Source organism: Stegostoma tigrinum, chromosome 2 (genome assembly GCF_030684315.1).
Source record: "Stegostoma tigrinum isolate sSteTig4 chromosome 2, sSteTig4.hap1, whole genome shotgun sequence".
NCBI classification, from domain to species: Eukaryota; Metazoa; Chordata; class Chondrichthyes; order Orectolobiformes; family Stegostomatidae; genus Stegostoma; species Stegostoma tigrinum.
Window position 1 is genome coordinate 37397296 of NC_081355.1, and position 21408 is coordinate 37418703.

Here is a 21408-nt window from a genome sequence, read left to right on the forward strand (position 1 = left end):
CTTCCACCCCAACCTTACGTTCACCTGGATCATCTCTGATATCACTCTCTCCGATATCCATTTCAAGCCCACCGACTCCCACAGCTACCTAGAATACAGCTCTGCTCACGCACCTTCCTGCAAAAATGCCACTCCCTATTCCCAATTCTTTCGCCTCCGCCACATCTGCTCCCAGGATAAGGCATTCCACTCCCAAACATCTCAGATGACCCTGGTTTTTCAAGGACTGCAACTTTCCCTCCACAGTGGTCGACCATGCCCTCAATCATGTCTCTCCCTTTTCCCGCAACTCATCCCTCACATCCCCTTCCCACAGTAACAACCAAAACAGAATCCCCCTTGTCCTCATGTACCACCCCCCCAGCCTCCGGATCGAACGCATCATCCTCTGACACTTCCACCATCTACAATCCGACCCCACCAAAGACATTTTTCCCTCCCCACCCTTATCTGCCTTCTGGAGGGACCACTCTCTTGTCTGCGCCACATTCCTCTCCAGCCCCACCATACCCGGCACTTTTCCCTGCAACCACAGGAAGTGCTATACCTGCCCCCTCACTCCTATCCCAGGCCCCAAGATGACTCTTCACATCAAGCAGATGTTCACTTGCACATCTGCTAATGTGGTATACTGTATCTACTATTCCTGTTGTGGCCTCCTCTACATCGGGGAAACCAAGCGGAGGATTGGGGACCGCTTTGCGGAAAACTTACGCTCAGTTCGCACTAGACAACTGCACCTCCCAGTCGCGAGCCATTTCAACTCCCCCTCCCATTCCTCAGATGACATGTCCATTCTGGGCCTCCTGCAGTGCCACAATGATGTCACCTGAAGGTTGCAGGAACAGCAACTCATATTCCGCTTGGGAATCCTGCAGCCTATGGTATCAATGTGGACTTCCTAAGCTTCAAAATCTCCCCTCCCCCAAACCAGCCCAGCTTGTCCTCGCCTCCCTAACCTACCCCACCTCCTACATCCTGACTACTAGCCTAATCCCGCCCCCTTGACCTGTCTGTCCTTCCTGGGCTGATCTATCCTCTCCCTAACTCCCCACCTACACTCACCTTTACTGGCTCCATTCCCCCTTCTTTGACCTGTCTGTCTCCTCTCCACCTATCTTCTCCTTTATCCATCTTCTATCCGCCTCCCCCTCTCTCCCTATTTATTTCAGAAACCCCTCCGCCTCCCCCATTTCTGAAGGAGTCCAGGCCCGAAATATCAGTCTTCGTGCTCCTCTGATGCTGCTTGGCCTGCTGTGTTCATCCAGCTCTACACCTTGTTATCTCACTCAAAGTGCTTCAGTTTGTTCTTGCGACCAACAGCATGTAGCTAAAGTAGTAACATGGACTTACTCTTATGTTTACCTGGTTGTCTTACAGCAGACAATCACATGTCTAACATGAAATGTAATTAGCTAAGTAACACGCAATAAAGCTATTTACTGATCATGAAGCTCGAGCCTATCTTCTGCAAAAGCATTAAGACAGTATCCTTGGTAGCAAAAGCTTAGATGGACTAGCAACAAGGCTTGATTGCAGTAAATATACTGAATGCGTCAAAGATGATTACAGCAGAAACCAACATGCAAAACATGCTGAGAGCACAGGTTATCAAATTAATTATATAGATAAAGAAAGAATGATGAAAAGTTCAACATGGTTCAGGACTGGATACAAGCAATATTTTGTATTAGCTGGGTTCTCTGAGGACAGGAGTATTGATCAGATAGAAAGCTAATGTTGAGAGTGTAAAGGGAGAGACTGCAAATGAATTTAAACAAGTATGTGACCAATATTATATTAAATGGAATATTACAGATATGTGAAGTTAGCCACATTTGCAATACAAACAGATTTTTTTTTGAAAAAGAGTGTGTTTGGGAAATGAGAATATCTCTGTAGAGATCGGGGTATATGAACCACAAAGCTAACATGTAAGTTCAGCAATCAAGGAAAGATTAGGTTACAATCTAACGCTTTTGCAATAAAGAGTAAGAGTAAATCTTGAACGCAATTAAACAGGGTCTTGGTGAGATGATACTGGGAATGTCCACAGAGTGCACAAAACTGAAGTGTTTTGGTCTTCTTATCTTCTTGAACGGGACTGGTCATATAAATACAGGGGTTTTACAACAGTAGTTTAGAGGTTAGGTATCCTGCAATGAGGAACTCACCTCCTGACTCCCTAAAATCTGTGTATTAGTTGCACAGCAGAAATTCACCAGGGCTCTTTAGACAGCACATTCCAAACCCACAACCACAACAATTTCAAAGGACAGGGTCAGCAGATACGTGGGGACTCCATCACCAACAAGTTCATCTTCCAGACACTCGCCATCCAACCTTGGAAATACATCAGTTTCCATTCTTTGCTGTTGCAAGGTCAAAATCCTGGAGCTCCCTTCTTAGCAGCATTGCTGGTGTCTCTGACCCACATGGACTGCAGAGGTTCAAAACGGCAGCTCACCATCACCTTATCATGGTCTATTATTGATGGGCAATAAATTTGGCCCACTAAAGCCTACATCTCCTGAATGAGTAATAAAGAGAGTACAACCAATGTTCATTAAACTGATTTGTTGGTGAAGCTATTGTCTGATACGTTAAGGCATATGTTCTCAAGAGTTCAGAAGAATAAGAGATTATCTCACTGACGAGGAAGATATAGGAGGATATTTCTCCAGATGGAAAGTCTTAAACTAGATATCTTTGTCTCAGAATGACAATCAGCTATTTAGAATTGGTAAAATGGAAAAAATCTCTTCACTGTGTCTTTGGAATTCTATATCCCAGACAGCTTCATACTTAAACCTTAGGTAAATTGGAAATAAGGACCAACAGACTTTTGGATACTAATGAAGAAAATCAACTATGATATTATGGAATGATGGTGAAGGCTCAAGTGAACAATTAACCTACTCCTGCTCCTATTTCTTGTATTAAGAGTTCTTATTAGAGTCATAGAGAAAGAGTCATACAGCACAGAAACAGGCTCTTCAGTTCCTGCCAGCCATAATCCCAAACTAAACAAGTTCCACCTGCTTGCACATGGCTCATATCCTTCCAAACATTTCTTATTCATGTACTTACCTAAATGTCTTTTAAACACTAACTACAGCTGCATCCACCACCTCTTTGGAAAGTTCATTCCATACATGAACCATTCTGTTAAAATAAAAATTGCCCTTCATGTCTTTTAAGATCTTTCTCCTCCAACCATAAAAATACAACACTATTCTTGAAATTCCCAACTAGGGAAGAGGCACCTGCCATTCACTTTATCTACACCCCCCATAATTTTATAAACCTCATTCAAGTCCTTAGTCAGCCTCCTTAGCTCCAGTGACAGATGTCTCAGCCTCTCCTTATAACTGAAACCCGATCTCTCATGAACCCTCTCCAGCTTAATAATATGTTTCCTATAGTTGGGTGACCAGAACAGGATACAGTATTCCAGAAGAAACTTCACCAACATCCTGTACAACCTTAATGCCTGCACTCAAAGGTCTGAGCAATGAAGGCAAGCATACTAAATGCCTTCTTAACCACTCAATCGACGTGATGCAAACTTCAAAAGAATAATGTACCTGAACCCCTATGTCTTTCTGTTCTACACCACCCAAGGCCCTACTTTTAATTATAGAAGTCCTGCTCATGTTTGTTTTACCAAAATAAACTCCATCTGCCACAATTCAGCCCATTAACTCACTTGATCAAACTCTTACTCAATATCTTCTCTTTCCTCTTAACTACTCAGTGTGGTAGGTAGCGAGTTCCACGCTATCAGACTTATTTCTTTCTTGAACTGATGCCTCTAAGTTTTGGTCTGTCTCACAAATGGAAACATTTTCATTACCTTAATTCTAAGAAATTATCTGATTTTTGTATTTCCTCTTGTTTTCCCTTTTATATAAAGATGCACCTAAATGAAGGTTCCATATTATTTTTGATTAATGTCTTTGCTCTGCTTTTCAATTCTATTCCCCTATGAGTAATTCCTTTTAGTCGTTTGTTTTCTTGTCTTATTAACCTGTCATGATGCGTATCAGTGTGAATAGATATCTTTGCTATATTGAAGTTTCAATTCAAGAGTTAGATTCATAAATATCATTTGGCCAATTACTGAGTGAGGCACAGACATACTCATCTCCCCAACTCAAGTTGCTGAGAATTGACATCAATCCACAAGATGGCACACTTGCACTAAACAATAAGAGATTTGACGAAAATTTTTAAAATCAATAAAGGAATTGGACAGAGCTTCTAAAGCCAGGACATAAAGGAAGACAAAATCTTTATAACACTGGCAAATTATATCTGAATCTTGATTAGTTTAAAAATGCATGTGACACCCATTTGAACCTGAAAAGACTGAACGGTAAAGAGCACCAACTTCACATCAATTTCATTTAATCTTTACCATACTAGTAAGATGGAGGAAGGAACACAGTTGCAAAACATGCTTCCCTAAAGACAATATGGAAGGAAATGTCTTGTCCATCTGACGAGGAGACTTTCAATTGTGGTGTACAATCATCATTTCGAATGAATTGATATTACAGAACATCTTTACACCTCAAAAGAAACAAGCACTTCAGATTTCTTGAGGGTTGTGAGAACAAAATAATCCCATGATTAGCAGACACAGACAATCGCTAATGCTGCAAAGTTTTTGATATCTTAAAATTAGCAGCTGACCCTGCCTTAACTGCTGTTTGCAAAACAGAATTTCAAACTTTAAATTTTGCATGTAGAGTGCTTCATCACTTCACTCCTGAAAGACTTGGTTCTAAATGTTAGGCTAGGCCTCCTAGTTCCAGATTCCATAACCAGCAAATAGTTTTTCATCCACGCTGTCAATATTCCTTATCTAAAGAAGTGATGGACTAGTGGTATTATCACTAGACTGCTAATCCAGAAACTCGATTAACATTCTGAGGACCTGGGTTTGAATATTACACAGCAATGTTGGAATTTTAATTCAATTTTAAAAATGTGGAATTGAGAATCTATTGATGACCATGAAACCATTGCTAATTGCTGGAAAAACCCATGTGGCTCATTAATGTCCTTCAAGGAAGGAAACCTACCATCGTCACTGGCCTGGGCTGCATGTAACTCCAGACTCTCAGCAATGCCCTCTGAAACGGCCTTGCAGGCCACTCAATTCAAGAGCAGCTAAGGGAAGGCAATAATTGCTGGCAAGCCAGCGATGTCCACATCCCATGAGTGAATGAGAAAATATCGGGAATGAGAGTATTTGAAGACAGAACTTTTTTTGTGACAAGGAATCATATGATAATGGCATTCACCACCAATTTGCTCAAGAACAATCAGGAATGGGCGATGAATGCTGACCTTGAAAATGACGCCCACATTCCATGCACAAATGTATAAAGCGAGTCTAATAAAAGTATGTGTATTACAGATCACCATATATTACAATATTTGAAATAATATTTCTTAGAGAGTCATAAGAGATGTACAGCACAGAAACAGACCCTTCTGGTCAGCATGGACGAGTTGGACCGATATCCTAAATTAATCTAGACCCATTTGCCATATCCCTCTAAACCATTCCTATTCACATACCCATCCAGATGTCTTTTAAATGTTATAATTGTACCAGCCTCCACCACTTCCTCCGGCAGTTCATTCCATATACGCACCACTCTGAAAAAGTTGCCCTTTAGATCCATTTTAAATCTTTCCCCCTCACCCTAGACCTTCACCCTCTAGTTTTGGACTATCCTAAACAGGGGAAAAGGCCTTGGATATTCACACTATCCATGTCACTCATGATTTTATGAACTTCTAAGGCCACCCCTCAGCCTCTGATGATCTAGGGAAAATAGCCCAGCCTATTCAGTCTCTCCCTAAAGCTCAAGCCCTCCAATCTGACAACATCCTAGTAAATCTTCTCTCAATCCTTTCAAGTTGCACATCATCATTTCTCTAGCAGGGTGTTCAGAATTGAACATAGTATTCTAATAGTGTCCTAACCAACGTCCTGTACGACTATAACATGTTGTCCCAACTCCTAAACACAATGCACTGACCAATAAAGGCGAGCGTACCAAACATCTCCTTCACTATCCTGTCTACCTGCAACTCCAATTTCAAGGATCTATGAACCTGCACTCCAAGATCTTTGTTCAGCAGTACTCCCAGGACCTTAACATTAAGTGTCTAAGTCTGTCTTGATTTGTTTATCAAAAGGTAGCACTTCACACTTATCTAGATTAAAGTGCCACCCAGCCATCGGCTCATCTGAGAAGTACTTTGATAAAATGCTATTATTTTATGTACTTCTGCAGGTTTCTGTGACGCTCTGCATATTCCCTAGTGACAAAAAATAAACCTAGTCAGGTACCTCTCCCACTCCAAACTGCTCACCAGTATTCTAGGTAGTGTTAGTTCTGAAGAGGTGTCATACCACACTAAATGTTAACTCTCACCGCAAACAATCTCAGACCTGCTGAGTTTTTAAATTTTATGCTTTCATCTACAATATTTACTTTGACAACTATTCTCATGTCATTGGCAAACTAGAATATATGGCTTTATCATTACTACCTTGTGGGTCACCACTTGTTATATCCTGTCAACTGTAGTATCTGTCTAGTATTCCTACTATCATTATTCTGGTTACCAGCCAATCCTATAGCCAGGTCAATAATTTGCCTTCAGTTTTAGCTAACAGTATCAAAAGGCATTCAGGAAGTTCATATAAATAATATTCGTAAGCATTCCCTGTCCCTAACTTCAGTTGCTCATTTAAAAAAAGTCAATCAATCAGACTAGTCAGGTATGACATAGGGTTTACAAATTCATATTTCTCCTTTTGGGCAGTTTAAAGTTTAAGAAGTTAAATCATTCTATCCTTAATTTGCTACACAACATGTTTGGGTCAGCTAGTCTACAACTCCCTGGTTTTATCTTCCGATTTAAAATTACGTGACAAATGCAGTTTTCCAATCCAAAACGAACAGTTTCTGAATCAAGAAAACTTTGGAAGATAATAGTGAGTGTAGAATGAAAAGTAAAACAAATACAAATCTGTAAAATTATAATATGGAGAATAAAAATCAAACTAATTTGACTAATTTTACAAATGCTGCAAATGATAAATACTCATGCATAAACGCAATTATTACTAAGTAAAAACTCAGTTCACTTCTGCAACATATGCAATTTACTGATATATTTCACATTATAGATAGTTAATTCAGTTTGGTGCCACCATATAATAAGAAAGTCATGTTATTTTACCTAACACAGGTGAGATTTCACTGTCTTCCCCACCCGAGTTGAGAAACACGTCTAGTGCTTCCTGGTCAGACATATCCAACAGGTCCATCTGCTCCAGCATGTCAACGTTTACCTCCATAGAAGACATACTTCCAATGGGCTCTGGGTTTTAAAAAAAATGCACATTAAACAAATACACCAACACCAGAAAAACAAAGATTTATTTTAATAACATAAAGTGAACATAGGAAATAGAACAGGATGAAAACAGCCAGCTGTATTTTTCTCAGCTGTGAGCTGTTGTTTGCATGTTTAGTATCATGGAAGGAAAATTCTCTTGGTAGTGTCAAAAGAGATGAAGCCTCAACACCAAGAATGTTGAAAACCCACTTAAATAATCTGGAAACCTTAACACATTCGAAGATTTCCAGATATGCGCTTCTGGACAGCAAAAACCAGTGAGAGCATAAGAATCAAACTTCTTTGATGTTTGGATTATTTGACCTCAAAGGGGAAATTTTTAAAACAAACAGTGTGGTGAATATTAGAACACTCTTAACTCCTCTCATTTTTGTCAGGTAAGAGGGGTGGACATGGGTACCCGCATGGGCCCTAGTTATGCCTGTCTCTTTGTGGGGTACATGGAACATTCCTTGTTACAGTCTTATTCCAGCCACCACCACAACTCTTTCTCTGATACATCAATGATATCATCGGTGCTACATCCCTCTCTCACCCAGAATTGGAAAGCTTCAATTTCACCTCTAATTTCCACCCTGCCCTCACTATAATCTGGTCTCTCTCTGACTCCTCCCTTCCCTTCCCTTCCCATTTCTGGGGATAGACTGGCCACTAATATCCACTACAAACCCACTGACTCCGATAGCAAACTAGACTATACATCCTCGCACGCCATTTCCTGCAAAGACTCCATCCCATTCTCTCAATTCCTCCGTCACTATTGTATGTGTTCAGATGAGGCCAACTTCGACAAGGCAGCCTCCGAAATGTCCACCTTGTTCCTCAACCCAGCTCCATAGTTGACAGGGCCCTCAACTGGGTCCGACCCATCTCCCACACTTCCTCCCTCACCTGTTCTCTTCCCTCCTGCAACAGCAATAGGGTCCTCCTTGTCCTTACCTATCATCCCACCAGCATCCACATCTAGAAGATCATCACGCGCTATTTCCATCACTCTAGCAAGTTGCCACTACCAGATACATATTCCCTTCCCCTCCCCTCCCTTGTCTGCCTTCCACAGGGATCATTCCCTCTGAGACACCCTGTCCACACTTCCTTCACCACCAGCACCCCTCCAAAACCCTATGGCACCTTACCCTGTAACCTGCAAAAGTGTAACACCTGACCATTTACCTCTTCCCTCCCCAGAATCCAAGAGCCCAAATAAATACACCAACACCAGAAAAACAAACAAATTTTCCATGTGAAGCAATACTTCTTTAGATTTAGTTCTTTATTACTTGCTGCCCCTCGTTGAAGGGCTCGCAAAAAAGACCCTGAACTACCTGTTGCCTGCCACTTTAACGCACCACCCTGTTCCCTGACCAACATGTCTGTCTCTGGCTTGCTGTAGTGTTCTAGAAAATCCCAATGCAAGAACAACTTATTTTGTACCCTACAGTCTACAGACTCAATATAGAGTTCAATAATTTCAGGGCCTACACTCTCCCAGGTCCTAACCCCCTACCCCACACACCAGGCCTTGTTACCATATAGCCTGCCATTACACACTACCTGTTATTCGTGATTAATAGTCCCTATTAACAACTATTCACCCTCACAGCCTGATAATTATCAACTCTGTCTAACTGCTCCTCTCTATCTTTAGGCTCTACCCTATCATTTACTCCCCAGCCCCTCCCCTTCCCTCTGCATATGAACTGACGTTTTCCCAGCCACCATCAGTTCTGAGGAAGGGTCACCAGACCAGAAATGTTATCTGCTTCTTCCTTCATAGATGCTGCCAGACCTGCTGAGCTTCTCCAGCAACTTTGCTTTTGTTCCCGATTTACAGCATCCACAGTTCTTTTAATTTTTATTAGAACACTGTAGTCATGGGACAATGAGGATGATAGTTTTGAGACTGCAATATCCCATTCTGAACTACTATTAGCAACTACCATTTTCACAATGAATCTAGAAGTCACGTTTAATTCTTAAAATGGTTGAGAAGCTGAAGCCCAAGATTTTCCTCTTTAAAGGCATATTCATCAACATCCTTTGAAATAAAGCATAATTATGCACTAGTAGCACGGTATTTAATACAAGCATTTGGAGAGGGGACTCACCTTCTTTACAAAACTATAATTCCAAAACTGATATTGTCGTAAAGCATTCTCATATCAGCAGCAGAACAGAACTGAAAATACAACTGACAAAAGATGATCTAACTTTTATTCTTATTTGCAAAGCTGATGTTCTCAAATCCTTGGTTAAATAATGTCTCAAAACCATTTACCAACAAGCTCAGCTTCAGACAGGACTCCCTAATTTTAGAGGTAATAGATTGAATGGAACATGGTAAGTATGCAAATAGCTGACTGCAGAAGAAGCGTGAATCAAAGAAAGGATATTTTAAAGAGATTGTAGGCAATCTGGACAATTTTCCTCATGTTTACATATGCTGACAGAGAGATATGATGAAAGATTTAGGTTTCTTCTTTTACAATTCCTTTTCCCAGTGGCACTTTTCTGTAGCGCAGAACAAGATACTACAAAAATTACAACAGCAAGTGTCAAATGTAGCTCAATTAACATGATGGAGATCTGATGCAACCTATCAAGGCAGTTACTCTTCACGGATGCTTCTTCTCTTCCACCCTGCTTGCACCGAGAAGGACTTGAAGACGGAGGCCAACTTGTGACTGACAGATGTTGCAGGCACTTGGAGTATACAGGTAACATGAAAACTTAAGGTTCCTCCAGTCTTTTTTGATTTAGTTCTTTATTACTTGCTGCCCCTCTTTGAAGGGGTCATCATCTCACTCCGCCACCTTGCCTGAGGTGTGGTGACCCTCAAGTTAAAGCACCACTAACTAGTCATCCCTCTCTAATGAGACAGCAGCCCTATGACTCAGAGATTCTGACATCCTTACCTTATCTTACTTGTTCCTTCTAAACATGAAGCATTGTGCTTTTGTTGATGACACTGTAGCAGTCAAGTGTCTGTTTATTGCTTTATTGAGATAAGGCTTACTAAAAGGAATATGAAGCTAACATATGTTCTCAAACCAGACAGTAGTGAATGTAGGATGAAGGGGTATTGATTATAGACTGTGATGATGGTCTGGATGATATGGATTATTGGCATGATTAGCCCAGGGAACTGCAGGATTGCAAATGTGACACTGTTGTTTAAGAAATGGAAAAATGATAAATCAAGAAACAACAGACCTGTCAGCTTGACACTGTTAGTGGGAAAACTGATGCTGGCCAAATAGAAGGTAAGGTAAATCTACGCTTAGAGAAAAATAAGTTAATACCAGACAATCAACATGGCTTTGTCAAGGACACGTCAAATCTGACACATATAAATGAGTGTTTTGACATAGTGACACAGGCAGTAGATGGGGGTAGTGCTCACGATATCATATTTGGACTATCTGAAGACATTTCATTGTGAAATACAGCACAGTTTGGCAAATTAGGAACAGTTGGGATTTATTGGTCTTGGCAGCTAAAAGATAGGAAACGGAGGGTTGGCACAGACGGGCATTTCTCAGATTGGAGACAAATTGAAAGCGGAATCAGTGTTCAGACCTATGCTTTTTCGGATTTAAAAACTGTTGGGAGATGGGCATTGAAGACAAAAATATCTATATTTGTTGATTATATTAAGCTAGGGCGAATACTGGATTGAGAGGATGATGCTGAGCAACTTCAGAAGGACAATGATAAGTTGATCAAATGGACAGACACCATAGGTGAATTTCATCAATGCAGAGAAATATGAAGTAATGCATTTTGGCAGAAGAAATAAGGCAAGATAATATAGGCTCAACTTCAAGGGGAATATAGCAGCAGAGGAACCTTGGGATTACATGTGCGATTTGCTCAAGGAGGCCAGGGAAGTTGAAACAGTTGTTAAGAAGCCTTATAGGATCCTTTGGTTTATAAATAGAGGAACAGAGTATTGCAGGAAGGAGGTGGTGATACACCTCTACCAATACAGATTACATTTGGAAAATTGTATTCAGTTCTGGACACCAAATTTCAGGAAGGATGTTAAAGCCCTGGACAGAGTTCATGGAGGTTTACCGGAATGATAGCTGGAATGAGGAATTTTAGGTACAAGGAAACATTAGAGAATTTGGGCTTATTCTCCTTGGAGCAGAGAAGATTAAGAGATAATCTTATTAAAAGTGTTCAAATATATGAACAATTTTGACAGAGTAAAGAAGAATATTGTATTTCCATTAGTTGGTATGTCAGTAACTAGGAGTCACAATTTCACGATTGTGAGTAAGAATGGTAGGAGTGAGAAAAGGAGAAACTTCTTTATTCAGAGTTGTTAGGATTTGGAATGTGCTGCCTGAGAGATTGGGAAGAGACAGACTCCTTAGGAAGTTTTTTCAAAAGACAGCTGGACATATATTTGAAATTGATGAATTTAGAGGGCTATAGAGACATGGCTGAAGAATGGCCTAGTTGGGTAGCTCTTTCAGGAGCAAGTATAGATGTGTTGGGTCGAATGCCCTTCTTCTGTACTGTAAAGTTCTCTGATTCTATGCTATTATTCCTATAATGTTCCAGAGTGTCATGGATCAGGTACTATGACAATGAAAGGAATTTCCTGCTTTTTAGATGACAATCTAATTAGCAGCAAAATAGACAAGAACAAACATTAATGTTGAACAGTGTTCTGGATTGTCATCCAGAATATGGCATTAAAACTAAAAACCTAAAGTATTCTTTATAATGCAACGTACTATGAGTCACCAAATTGATTGTCAAGGGGTTGACTCAACATAGGCAATGATTAAAAGGGATTTGAAAGCAAAGGGGAAAAAGAACTTAACACAGTCTTATGAATGTTTTATTCTAACTTCATTGCCGACTTAACTAATACATTTGCTTTACTGTAGATGTAGAAACTGCAAGTTGATGTCATTAAGCAGGAGGATTAAGAGATGCACTCAGTCAGACAGCATGAAAAATAGCACACTAAATACAAAAGTAATATGGCTGATGACAAAATTCCAGCTGTAGAAATAAAATTTGGAGATTCTCAACTTAATTTTTGTCATTTACATAGCTGCAATCATAATTATCATCTCAGGACAAGAGAAGGTTGTTGGCTTGCTCGCCAAGCCAGCCATCATACATACATTTCATCACCATGCTAGGTAACATCATCAGTGCAGCCTTCGATGAAGCAGTGTTGTGCATCCCTAAACCAGCCCAGTTCGTCCCCTCCCCCCACTGCACCACACAACCAGCCCAGCTCATCCCCCCCACCCACTGCATCCCAAAACCAGTCCAACCTGTCTCTGCCTCCCTAACCGGTTCTTCCTCTCACCCATCCCTTCCTCCCACCCCAAGCCGCACCCCCAGCTACCTACTAACCTCATCCCACCTCCTTGACCTGTCCGTCTTCCCTGGACTGATCTATCCCCTCCCTACCTCCCCACCTACACTCTCTCCACCTATCTTCTTTACTCTCCATCTTCGGTCCGCCTCCCCCTCTCTCCCTATTTATTCCAGTTCCCTCTCCCCATCCCCCTCTCTGATGAAGGGTCTAGGCCCGAAACGTCAGCTTTTGTGCTCCTGAGATGCTGCTTGGCCTGCTGTGTTCATCCAGCCTCACATTTTATTATCTTGGAATTCTCCAGCATCTGCAGTTCCCATTATCTCTCTCTTGTTCTACTCCACTTGGTATTTATATGATCCAGTCTGTTAAGTCGGGTTGTGTTGTTTCTGGTTCTGTTCAGCATGGGTTTGTACATGGGATCTAATTTCATGTTTGTTGATTGCATTACAGGTTGAAAGCAAGGCCTCTAGGAAATCCCGTGCTTGTCGGTGGTTGGCTTGAACCAGGATGGTCACGTTATCCCTGTTAAATTGATGGTCTTCATTGTCCAGATGCACTGAGGTGAGGTAAAGTTTGTCATGTCATTTTGCTGCTAGCTGGCGTTCATGTATCCTGATGGCTAGCTTCCTTCCGGTCTGGCCAATGCAATGATTGTTGCAGTCATTGCAAGGTATTTTGTAAACTCCACTGGTCCTGCAATATTATGGCTATGGTATCATTGATCCTTGTGAGTCTTTATCACAATGTGGCTGTGGGTTTGTGTTCTACCATAATTCCTAGTGGTTACAGGAGTCTCATCGTTAGTTGTTATATGTTCTTGACATGGGTACTGTGGTCAGTGTATAGGGGCGTACTGTCTCCTCTTGGCGTTGTCTATCTAGTAGGCACAAGCGGATGAAGTTGTTGGAATATCCGTTGTTAACAAAGATCTTGTATAGGTGCTCTTCCTCTTTCCTGCGTAGTTCTGGTGTGTTGCAGTGCGTTGTGGCCTGTTTAAATAGCATACTAACACTGCTTTGTTTGTGGACACCGGCGTTATTACTGTGGTAATTGAGGATTTGGTCAGTGTGGGTTGCCTGCAAGGTTCTAAGAGAGTGTTCGTCTGTCTTCACAAAGGAATGATGCATACATTCTAGATGAAGAGGAGTGTGAAATATTAGTTAAAAGAAGCATAAGAAATTAAGTAGTAGAGGGACTGAATTCCTTGGAGGAGGTAAAATAACCAGCGACCAATGAACTGTGTCCGCTTAATGGAAGCCAGGAGGAAATAGCTACAGGCAGGGTACCAAAGGGTTGGCAGGCTAAAATGTCATACCATTATTCAGATAGGGTGCAAGGAATAGGCCAAATAATTATACGTGAGACAGTCTGACCTCAGTGGTGGGCAAATTGCTCAAATAAGCATAGAGCTACAGGTTTAAATGCTGCTTAGAGAGGCAGGGATTAATCAGTGACAGTCAGCTTGTCGTTTTTAAGGGTATGTCATGTTTTACTACCTGAACGGAATTTCTTTTTAAGGAAGTAACAAGGAGGATTGATGAGGGTAGTATAGTATACATTGTCTCCATGGATTTTAATAAGACATTAGACAAGGACCCAGATGGCAGAATGTTAAATAAAAATTAAAGCACAGTCAATCACTAAACTCAGCAGTGACTTCTAGCTACCTATCACCCTCTGGCTGAACTTTTTTTCTCATATCCCCTTTAATTCTTTTGTCTTAAGTTGTGTCCCTCAATAATTGGCATAGAGGGAAATATGGTGAATGGATCCAGAACTGGTTCAGTTTCAGAAAACAAAGGGTAATGACTGACAGGTGTGTTTTGAGAACCAAAGACAGTTTCCAGTCATCTATCATAGCTTACTTCGAGTCCTCCTTTTGTGGTATTTATGTACACTTGATAATTTATACAAATGTATGAAGCTGAATGGGTAAATTTTCAGAAAACTCAAAACTTGTCCAGATAGTCGAAAGTGCAAAAGGGATGACTGTTGACAGCAGGAAGCTATCAACGGTTTGGTTGTGTGGTCAGAAAAGTGGCAAATGCATTATAACCTAAAGAAGTGTGAGGTTATGTATTTCATCAGGGCAAACAAAGCAAGGGAATACACAAAAACAGAATCATTCTGAAAAGGGTGGAGAAAGTGAGAGACATTGGAGTGCATGTCCACATGATCGACGGTGGTAGGACAGTTGGATAAGGTTGTAACGAAGGGATATGGGATGATTACTTTCATTGACTGAATACAAGAGCAGGAATGCTGGAATTACAGCAAGCTTTTTATTAACCACCATCTATTGATATAAGAGTGCGCTGGTTGATCAAATATTCCAGATACAGTCTAGATCTACGCACAACCACAGTAAATTCTGACCAAGCAAAGCTTCAAGACATCAACATCCCTCTTAAAAGGTCTGTGTAAAACGCCAACACATCTCCTAGAATCAATGTAAAAAAACCACAGTAAGTAACAAAAATGTAATGCTGGGGTATACACCACACTGCTATTCTTGATTTACAGCATAAACACTCAGTCATCACAGTGGATGGGGCATTTGAGGTAGATAAGTTTTGCCAATTTAACCAGCACTCTTGATAAAGCAGAGTTTTCTGTATTCACTGGTTGGGTCACAGCAGGGTATTGGTATATCATTCCAGTGAACTCATTACAGGAAGCAAATAACTGCTTTACAAAGAGAGTACACAGCAGGTTTACAACAGTGTTGCCAAGCCCTGAAATTTGCGGCTATAAGAAATGATTTGAAAACGTAGGGTTATTTTCCACCAAACACAGGAGGAATGACATAATTGAGATGTACAAAATACTGAGAGGTTTGGATAGCGTGGACTGGGAAGACCTTTTTCCTTGAGTGGAGGAAGAATTAACTACTGAAAAAAGAATGAGACAGGAAGTCTTACCAAAAAATGCAGTTTCTTGAGATGCTGACTGACAACTCAGTGATTAGTTGGAGAAATCAATTTCATAGCTATTTTTGCATGCAGCACGCATTCATGCAGTTAAGTCAAAAATAGGTTGTTTTGTTAAAAACCAAAAGAACTGTGGATGCGGTAAATCAGAAACAAGAACAGAACTGCTAGAAAAGCTCAGCAGGTTTGGCAGTGTCTGTGGAGAGAAATCAGAGTTAATGTTTTAGGTTGTGTGACCCTTCCTCAGAACACGTTATGGTTTCTCTCTATAGATACTTCCAGACCTGCTGGGTTTTTCCTGCAATTTGTGTAGATTATTTTATTGATGCCGTGTAATCAATCTCACCATAGCAGAGTTAGTAAAAAAAATGACTAACAATTGTAATTATGATGCACCCCACCCTCAGGAAAAGACCTTTGTTTTCACCTCATCTGTGTGCCTCATGATTTTATAAACCTTTATAAGGTCAACCCTCACTATCCTATGCTGCAATGAAAAACGTTCCAGCCTATGCAGCATATCTTTGTAATTCAAACCCTCCATTCCTGGCAACATTCTGGTAAATCTCTCCTGAACCCTTGCCAGTTTAATAATATCCTTCCAATTACAGGGCAACCAGAGCTGCACTCAGTACTCCAGAACCAGCCTCACCAATACCCTGTGCAACATCAACATGATGTCCAAACTCCTATACTCAAAGGTCTGAGCAGTGAAGGCAAGAATGCTAACCACCTTCTTAAGCACCCTATCTATATATGATGCAAATTTCAAAGAATTATGTACATGAACCCCTATGTCTCTCTGTTCTACAACACTACCCAAGGCACTACCATTAACTGAATAAGTCCTGCCCTTGTTTTACCGAAGTGCAATATCCTGCAAATATCCATATTAAACTCCATTCATCACTCCTCAGCCCATTGACTCAATTAATCAAGATCTCTTTGCAATTGGAACAGCCTTCTTCACTGTCCACTACACCACTAACTCTGGTGTCATCCGCAAACTTACTAATCACGCCTCCTACATTCTCATCCAAATCATTCATATAAAAATGACAAACAAAAGTGGACCTAGTATTGATCTATGTGGAACACCACTGGTCACAGACCTTCAGTCCGAGAAACAACCCTCTACCGCCATCTTTTGTCTTCTACCATACAGCCAATTTTGTATCCAATTGGCAAGGTCGTCCTGCATCCGTGTGACCTAACTTTACTAATTAGCCTACCACTTCTTAATAGGTTTTCTTGTGCTTGGTCATAAATTGACATATTTGACACAGCCAAGTTGCACAAACTTGGCTTGGTACTTTCTGGAGGTTGTAAAGTTGAGGGATGATCGTGTATAAAAAAGGGTTAAAATATATTTGCCTACACAAATCCTTTCCCCAAAGGGTTGCGAATGCAGAAAGAAACGTGATTTTCAAGATGGTCATTGATGAGCTGTTGTTAGCTAGAGGCTGCAGAGAGATAAAGATAGAGGGAACCAACCGCCAACCTCACTAACGGGAGGTACTGATTGCAAAACATGCTGACAAGAAGAAAGAAGCAGCGTGTGAACTAAAAATGACCTGCGCCCAGGTGTTAGTTTGAGCTGATTTAAATCAGTTTGAATTAATTACATTCTGTAAAAAGTAAGAAAGATGGATCATGGTCAAGGAATAATGAGGTAAAGCTACCCAAGTCTCTGGGCCAGGGCCAATAAGGTAAAGGCATGTGATATGTAAATTAGCCTGAGCCAACAAGATGGCAGCATGACTTGAGGGAGATATGAGAAAGAATAAAAAGACGACCCTTGGGGCATGCAACCAGCGTTAACTCCAGAGACCAACCATCGCAGAAGCAGACCCTATGTTAAGGATGTGATGACAACATCAAGTACAGCGACCAGCCAGTGTCAGCCCTTGTCAGCGGCAGCAGCTATCCTGATCGGGTATTAGATTATATATTCTGTGACTACTTGGGGAGTGAGAGAGGACTCTAGTGGGCGTATAAGTAGGTCCTGATTCAGTTTGTGGGAAGATATAAAGTCTAGTTTTCTGATAAAAATATTTAAACAATGTGTCTTGTTTAATACACTAAAAGTAATTTGTGAGGTTCCGAGAACTGGCTCTTTTCCTCTCTGTACAAGCAGATAACCACAGCTGGTGTTCTCTGGGCTTCTGATAACATATTATGGTGCCACGACTCAGATCTGAGGGCAGATCTCTCTGTTGAGCCAGCAGGAGACTTGGGTCAGACCAAGCTGGAGCTTTGGATTTGACAGAACCTGTCCACTGCATCATTGGGAGGCATGAGTCAAACTGAATCAGCAGAGCTGACAGAGAACAGGAGCTTGGGTTTAATCTGTAGCCACTAGCGTACAATGACTAATCAGGAGGGAAATGGACTTCCCTGACTGAATGGAGCTCCTCCAGAAATACATAATAGGGAGGTGGCCACAATACGGAGAATATGCAGGTCACACCAGGGACAAGGCAAAGTCCACCGGAGAAGACCCTTAGCGGGTCGCCCAAACGAATATGTCGGACAAGAAGTTTGAAACAGTACAGAAAGTGGTAGCGATTGGCTATTTAATGGGGGAATGATAGAATGCTGGCAGCTAGCCAAGTTAGAGAAGGTAGACAGGGACAGATTAGAGGAAGAGAATAAGCAGCCTTGTGAGAAGACAGTCTGCTTTAGTGAAAAGGTAACTGATCTGCGGGGACAGAGGAGTGTGGACTTGGTAGATATGAATCAGTACCAGTTGCAGTAACAGAAGCTGGTTAGGGAAAGGAGTCACAAGAGGGAGAAATCCAAACAGTTAAAGCTGAGGTGGAAGAAAGGAAGCAAAAACGTAATGATTTAAAAGCTGCAATGAACGTGATTCAGAGAGCAGCTCAGAACAGGAGTAATGCCACAAGTCACACAAGATGTTAAAGATAAATAGAGAAGCTGCAAGGTCAGCTATTCGCGCAGAGAGGCATAATGCACCTATGCTTCTGAAAGAAGTGAGGAGGGCAGTGAAGGGGACATTAATTGGGACGATTTAGCAGATGAAGTGGCTAAGTATGGCCATGATGATGGGCTTCCTCCACCCGCAGATCTACCACCAGCTTATGACCCATGGTTGGAGACCCCGTCAGCTCAAATCTTAATGGCCCCTTTGTAACCGCCAGAGAAGGATTACAGGCAGATGGTCAGATGGTACAGGGCAAGAGTGTAGTATATTTCACCCCACTGAGGATACTGCAGTTGAGGAACATTGCAAAAGATATTGGGGCACGCGAGTCTGGGGACTATCCTAGGGAGATATTCGAATGGTCAGTCACCAGAGGGAAATACATGGTTTTGATGATGCTGAGGAAAGAAAACTAATAATAATGTGCCTGTACCCATATATACACTCTGCTTTACCAGAAGAGCCGAAAGTTGGTAGAGACACAGAAAAAGGTGAGCACCCCTCCATGTTTGAGGCAAGTTTTTGGGCGGTGTTTCGGGGGTATATAGTACAGCCCTGGAGAGGCAGAGGCTAGGAACCAACGGCTGAGCATGCTGGTGTCGCATGGCACTGAGGAGTCAAAGAGGGCAATACAGCAGTTTAATCTCACCGACAACGTGCACACAGAGGCCTGGGTAATGACGAAGATGGTTAGAGCATGGGAAAGAGAAACTACAAGATTTCCCAAGACCTCTAGGGTATGGATGATGCCTGTTAAAGATCAGGCAACAATTTGGAGAAATGAAGCGGGAAAACCTACTCAGAGGGCATCCCCTCCAGCCTATCTAACAGTGGGAAGAGGTAGAGGTAGAGGGATTAGCTCAGGAACAGGGAGAACTCAAAGCAGGAAGCAAGGTGTCCAGGTGCTAAAATTGTGGCCAAGAGGGAAATTTTGCAAAAGAATTCCTGAATCAGAGACATGGAAATGCAAGTCGGGGACGGGGTGGCGTGGGTGGGGTCGGGCAGTGTCTCCCCATGGAAGGGCTGAACACACCCGATGCTCAGTGTGAAGCGTCAGAGATACTACCGTCTTTGGGGGTGTACCCCGAACTGTAATGATGGTCACAGGCCTCTCTGTTATGGGTATGCGATGCAAGGTGGGACAAAATGGGGAGACCCCCAGTGAATGATATGGTCAGAGGCCACCCTGTCACATTTCTTTGGGACACTGAGGTATCCCGAACCACCATCAATACTACCAAGGTTAATAACACAAATTGGATAAATCAAAGTAAAATCATTCTAAGTGGATTCACAGGATATTCGCAAGTGGGACGTGTGAGCATTCTGTTGGAGGTTAGTGTGGGAGACATAGTATTAGAGCATTCAGTAGTTCTTATCAAACTACCTAGGGAACGTGAACTTATCTTAGCAAGTGACTATATGGCCAAGAGATAATGGGAACTGCAGATGCTGGAGATTCCAAGATAATAAAATGTGAGGCTGGATGAACACAGCAGGCCAAGCAGCATCTCAGGAGCACAAAAGCTGACGTTTCGGGCCTAGACCCTTCATCAGAGAGGGGGATGGGGGGAGGGAACTGGAATAAATAGGGAGAGAGGGGGAGGCGGACCGAAGATGGAGAGTAAAGAAGATAGGTGGAGAAGGTGTGGGTGGGGAGGTAGGGAGGGGATAGGTCAGTCCAGGGAAGACGGACAGGTCAAGGAGGTGGGATGAGGTTAGTAGGTAGCTGGGGGTGCGGCTTGGGGTGGGAGGAAGGGATGGGTGAGAGGAAGAACCGGTTAGGGAGGCAGAGACAGGTTGGACTGGTTTTGGGATGCAGTGGGTGGGGGGGAAGAGCTGGGCTGGTTGTGTGGTGCAGTGGGGGGAGGGGATGAACTGGGCTGGTTTAGGGATGCAGTGGGGGAAGGGGAGATTTTGAAACTGGTGAAGTCCACATTGATACCATATGGCTGCAGGGTTCCCAGGCGGAATATGAGTTGCTGTTCCTGCAACCTTCGGGTGGCATCATTGTGGCAGTGCAGGAGGCCCATGATGGACATGTCATCAAGAGAATGGGAGGGGGAGTGGAAATGGTTTGCGACTGGGAGGTGCAGTTGTTTGTTGCGAACTGAGCGGAGGTGTTCTGCAAAGCGGTCCCCAAGCCTCCGCTTGGTTTCCCCAATGTAGAGAAAGCCGCACCGGGTACAGTGGATGCAGTATACCACATTGGCAGATGTGCAGGTGAACCTCTGCTTAATGTGGAATGTCATCTTGGGGCCTGGGATGGGGGTGAGGGAGGAGGTGTGGGGACAAGTGTAGCATTTCCTGCGGTTGCAGGGGAAGGTGCCGGGTGTGGTGGGGTTGGAGGGCAGTGTGGAGCGAACAAGGGAGTCACGGAGAGAGTGGTCTCTCCGGAAAGCAGACAGGGGTGGGGATGGAAAAATGTCTTGGGTGGTGGGGTCGGATTGTAAATGGCGGAAGTGTCGGAGGATAATGCGTTGTATCCGGAGGTTGGTAGGGTGGTGTGTGAGAACGAGGGGGATCCTCTTGGGGCGGTTGTGGCGGGGGCGGGGTGTGAGGGATGTGTCGCGGGAAATGCGGGAGACGCGGTCAAGGGCGTTCTCAATCACCGTGGGGGGGAAGTTGCGGTCCTTAAAGAACTTGGACATCTGGGATGTGCGGGAGCGGAATGTCTTATCGTGGGAGCAGATGCGGCGGAGGCGGAGGAATTGGGAATAGGGGATGGAATT

At 42.6% G+C, this 21408-nt stretch overlaps 1 protein-coding gene across 5 annotated transcripts in view; it reads right to left on the reverse strand.

Moving 5' to 3' along the window:
• The window catches only part of LOC125449139 (dysbindin-like), a 218738-nt gene that overhangs the window by 14296 nt on the left and 183034 nt on the right, over nt 1-21408 (reverse strand). For all 5 annotated transcript variants that reach the window (XM_048524802.2, XM_059653468.1, XM_048524806.2 and 2 more), the window contains one exon: nt 7273-7413. In XM_048524802.2, the coding sequence (XP_048380759.1) occupies nt 7273-7413 (141 nt within the window). The remainder of the gene's footprint in view (nt 1-7272; nt 7414-21408) is intronic.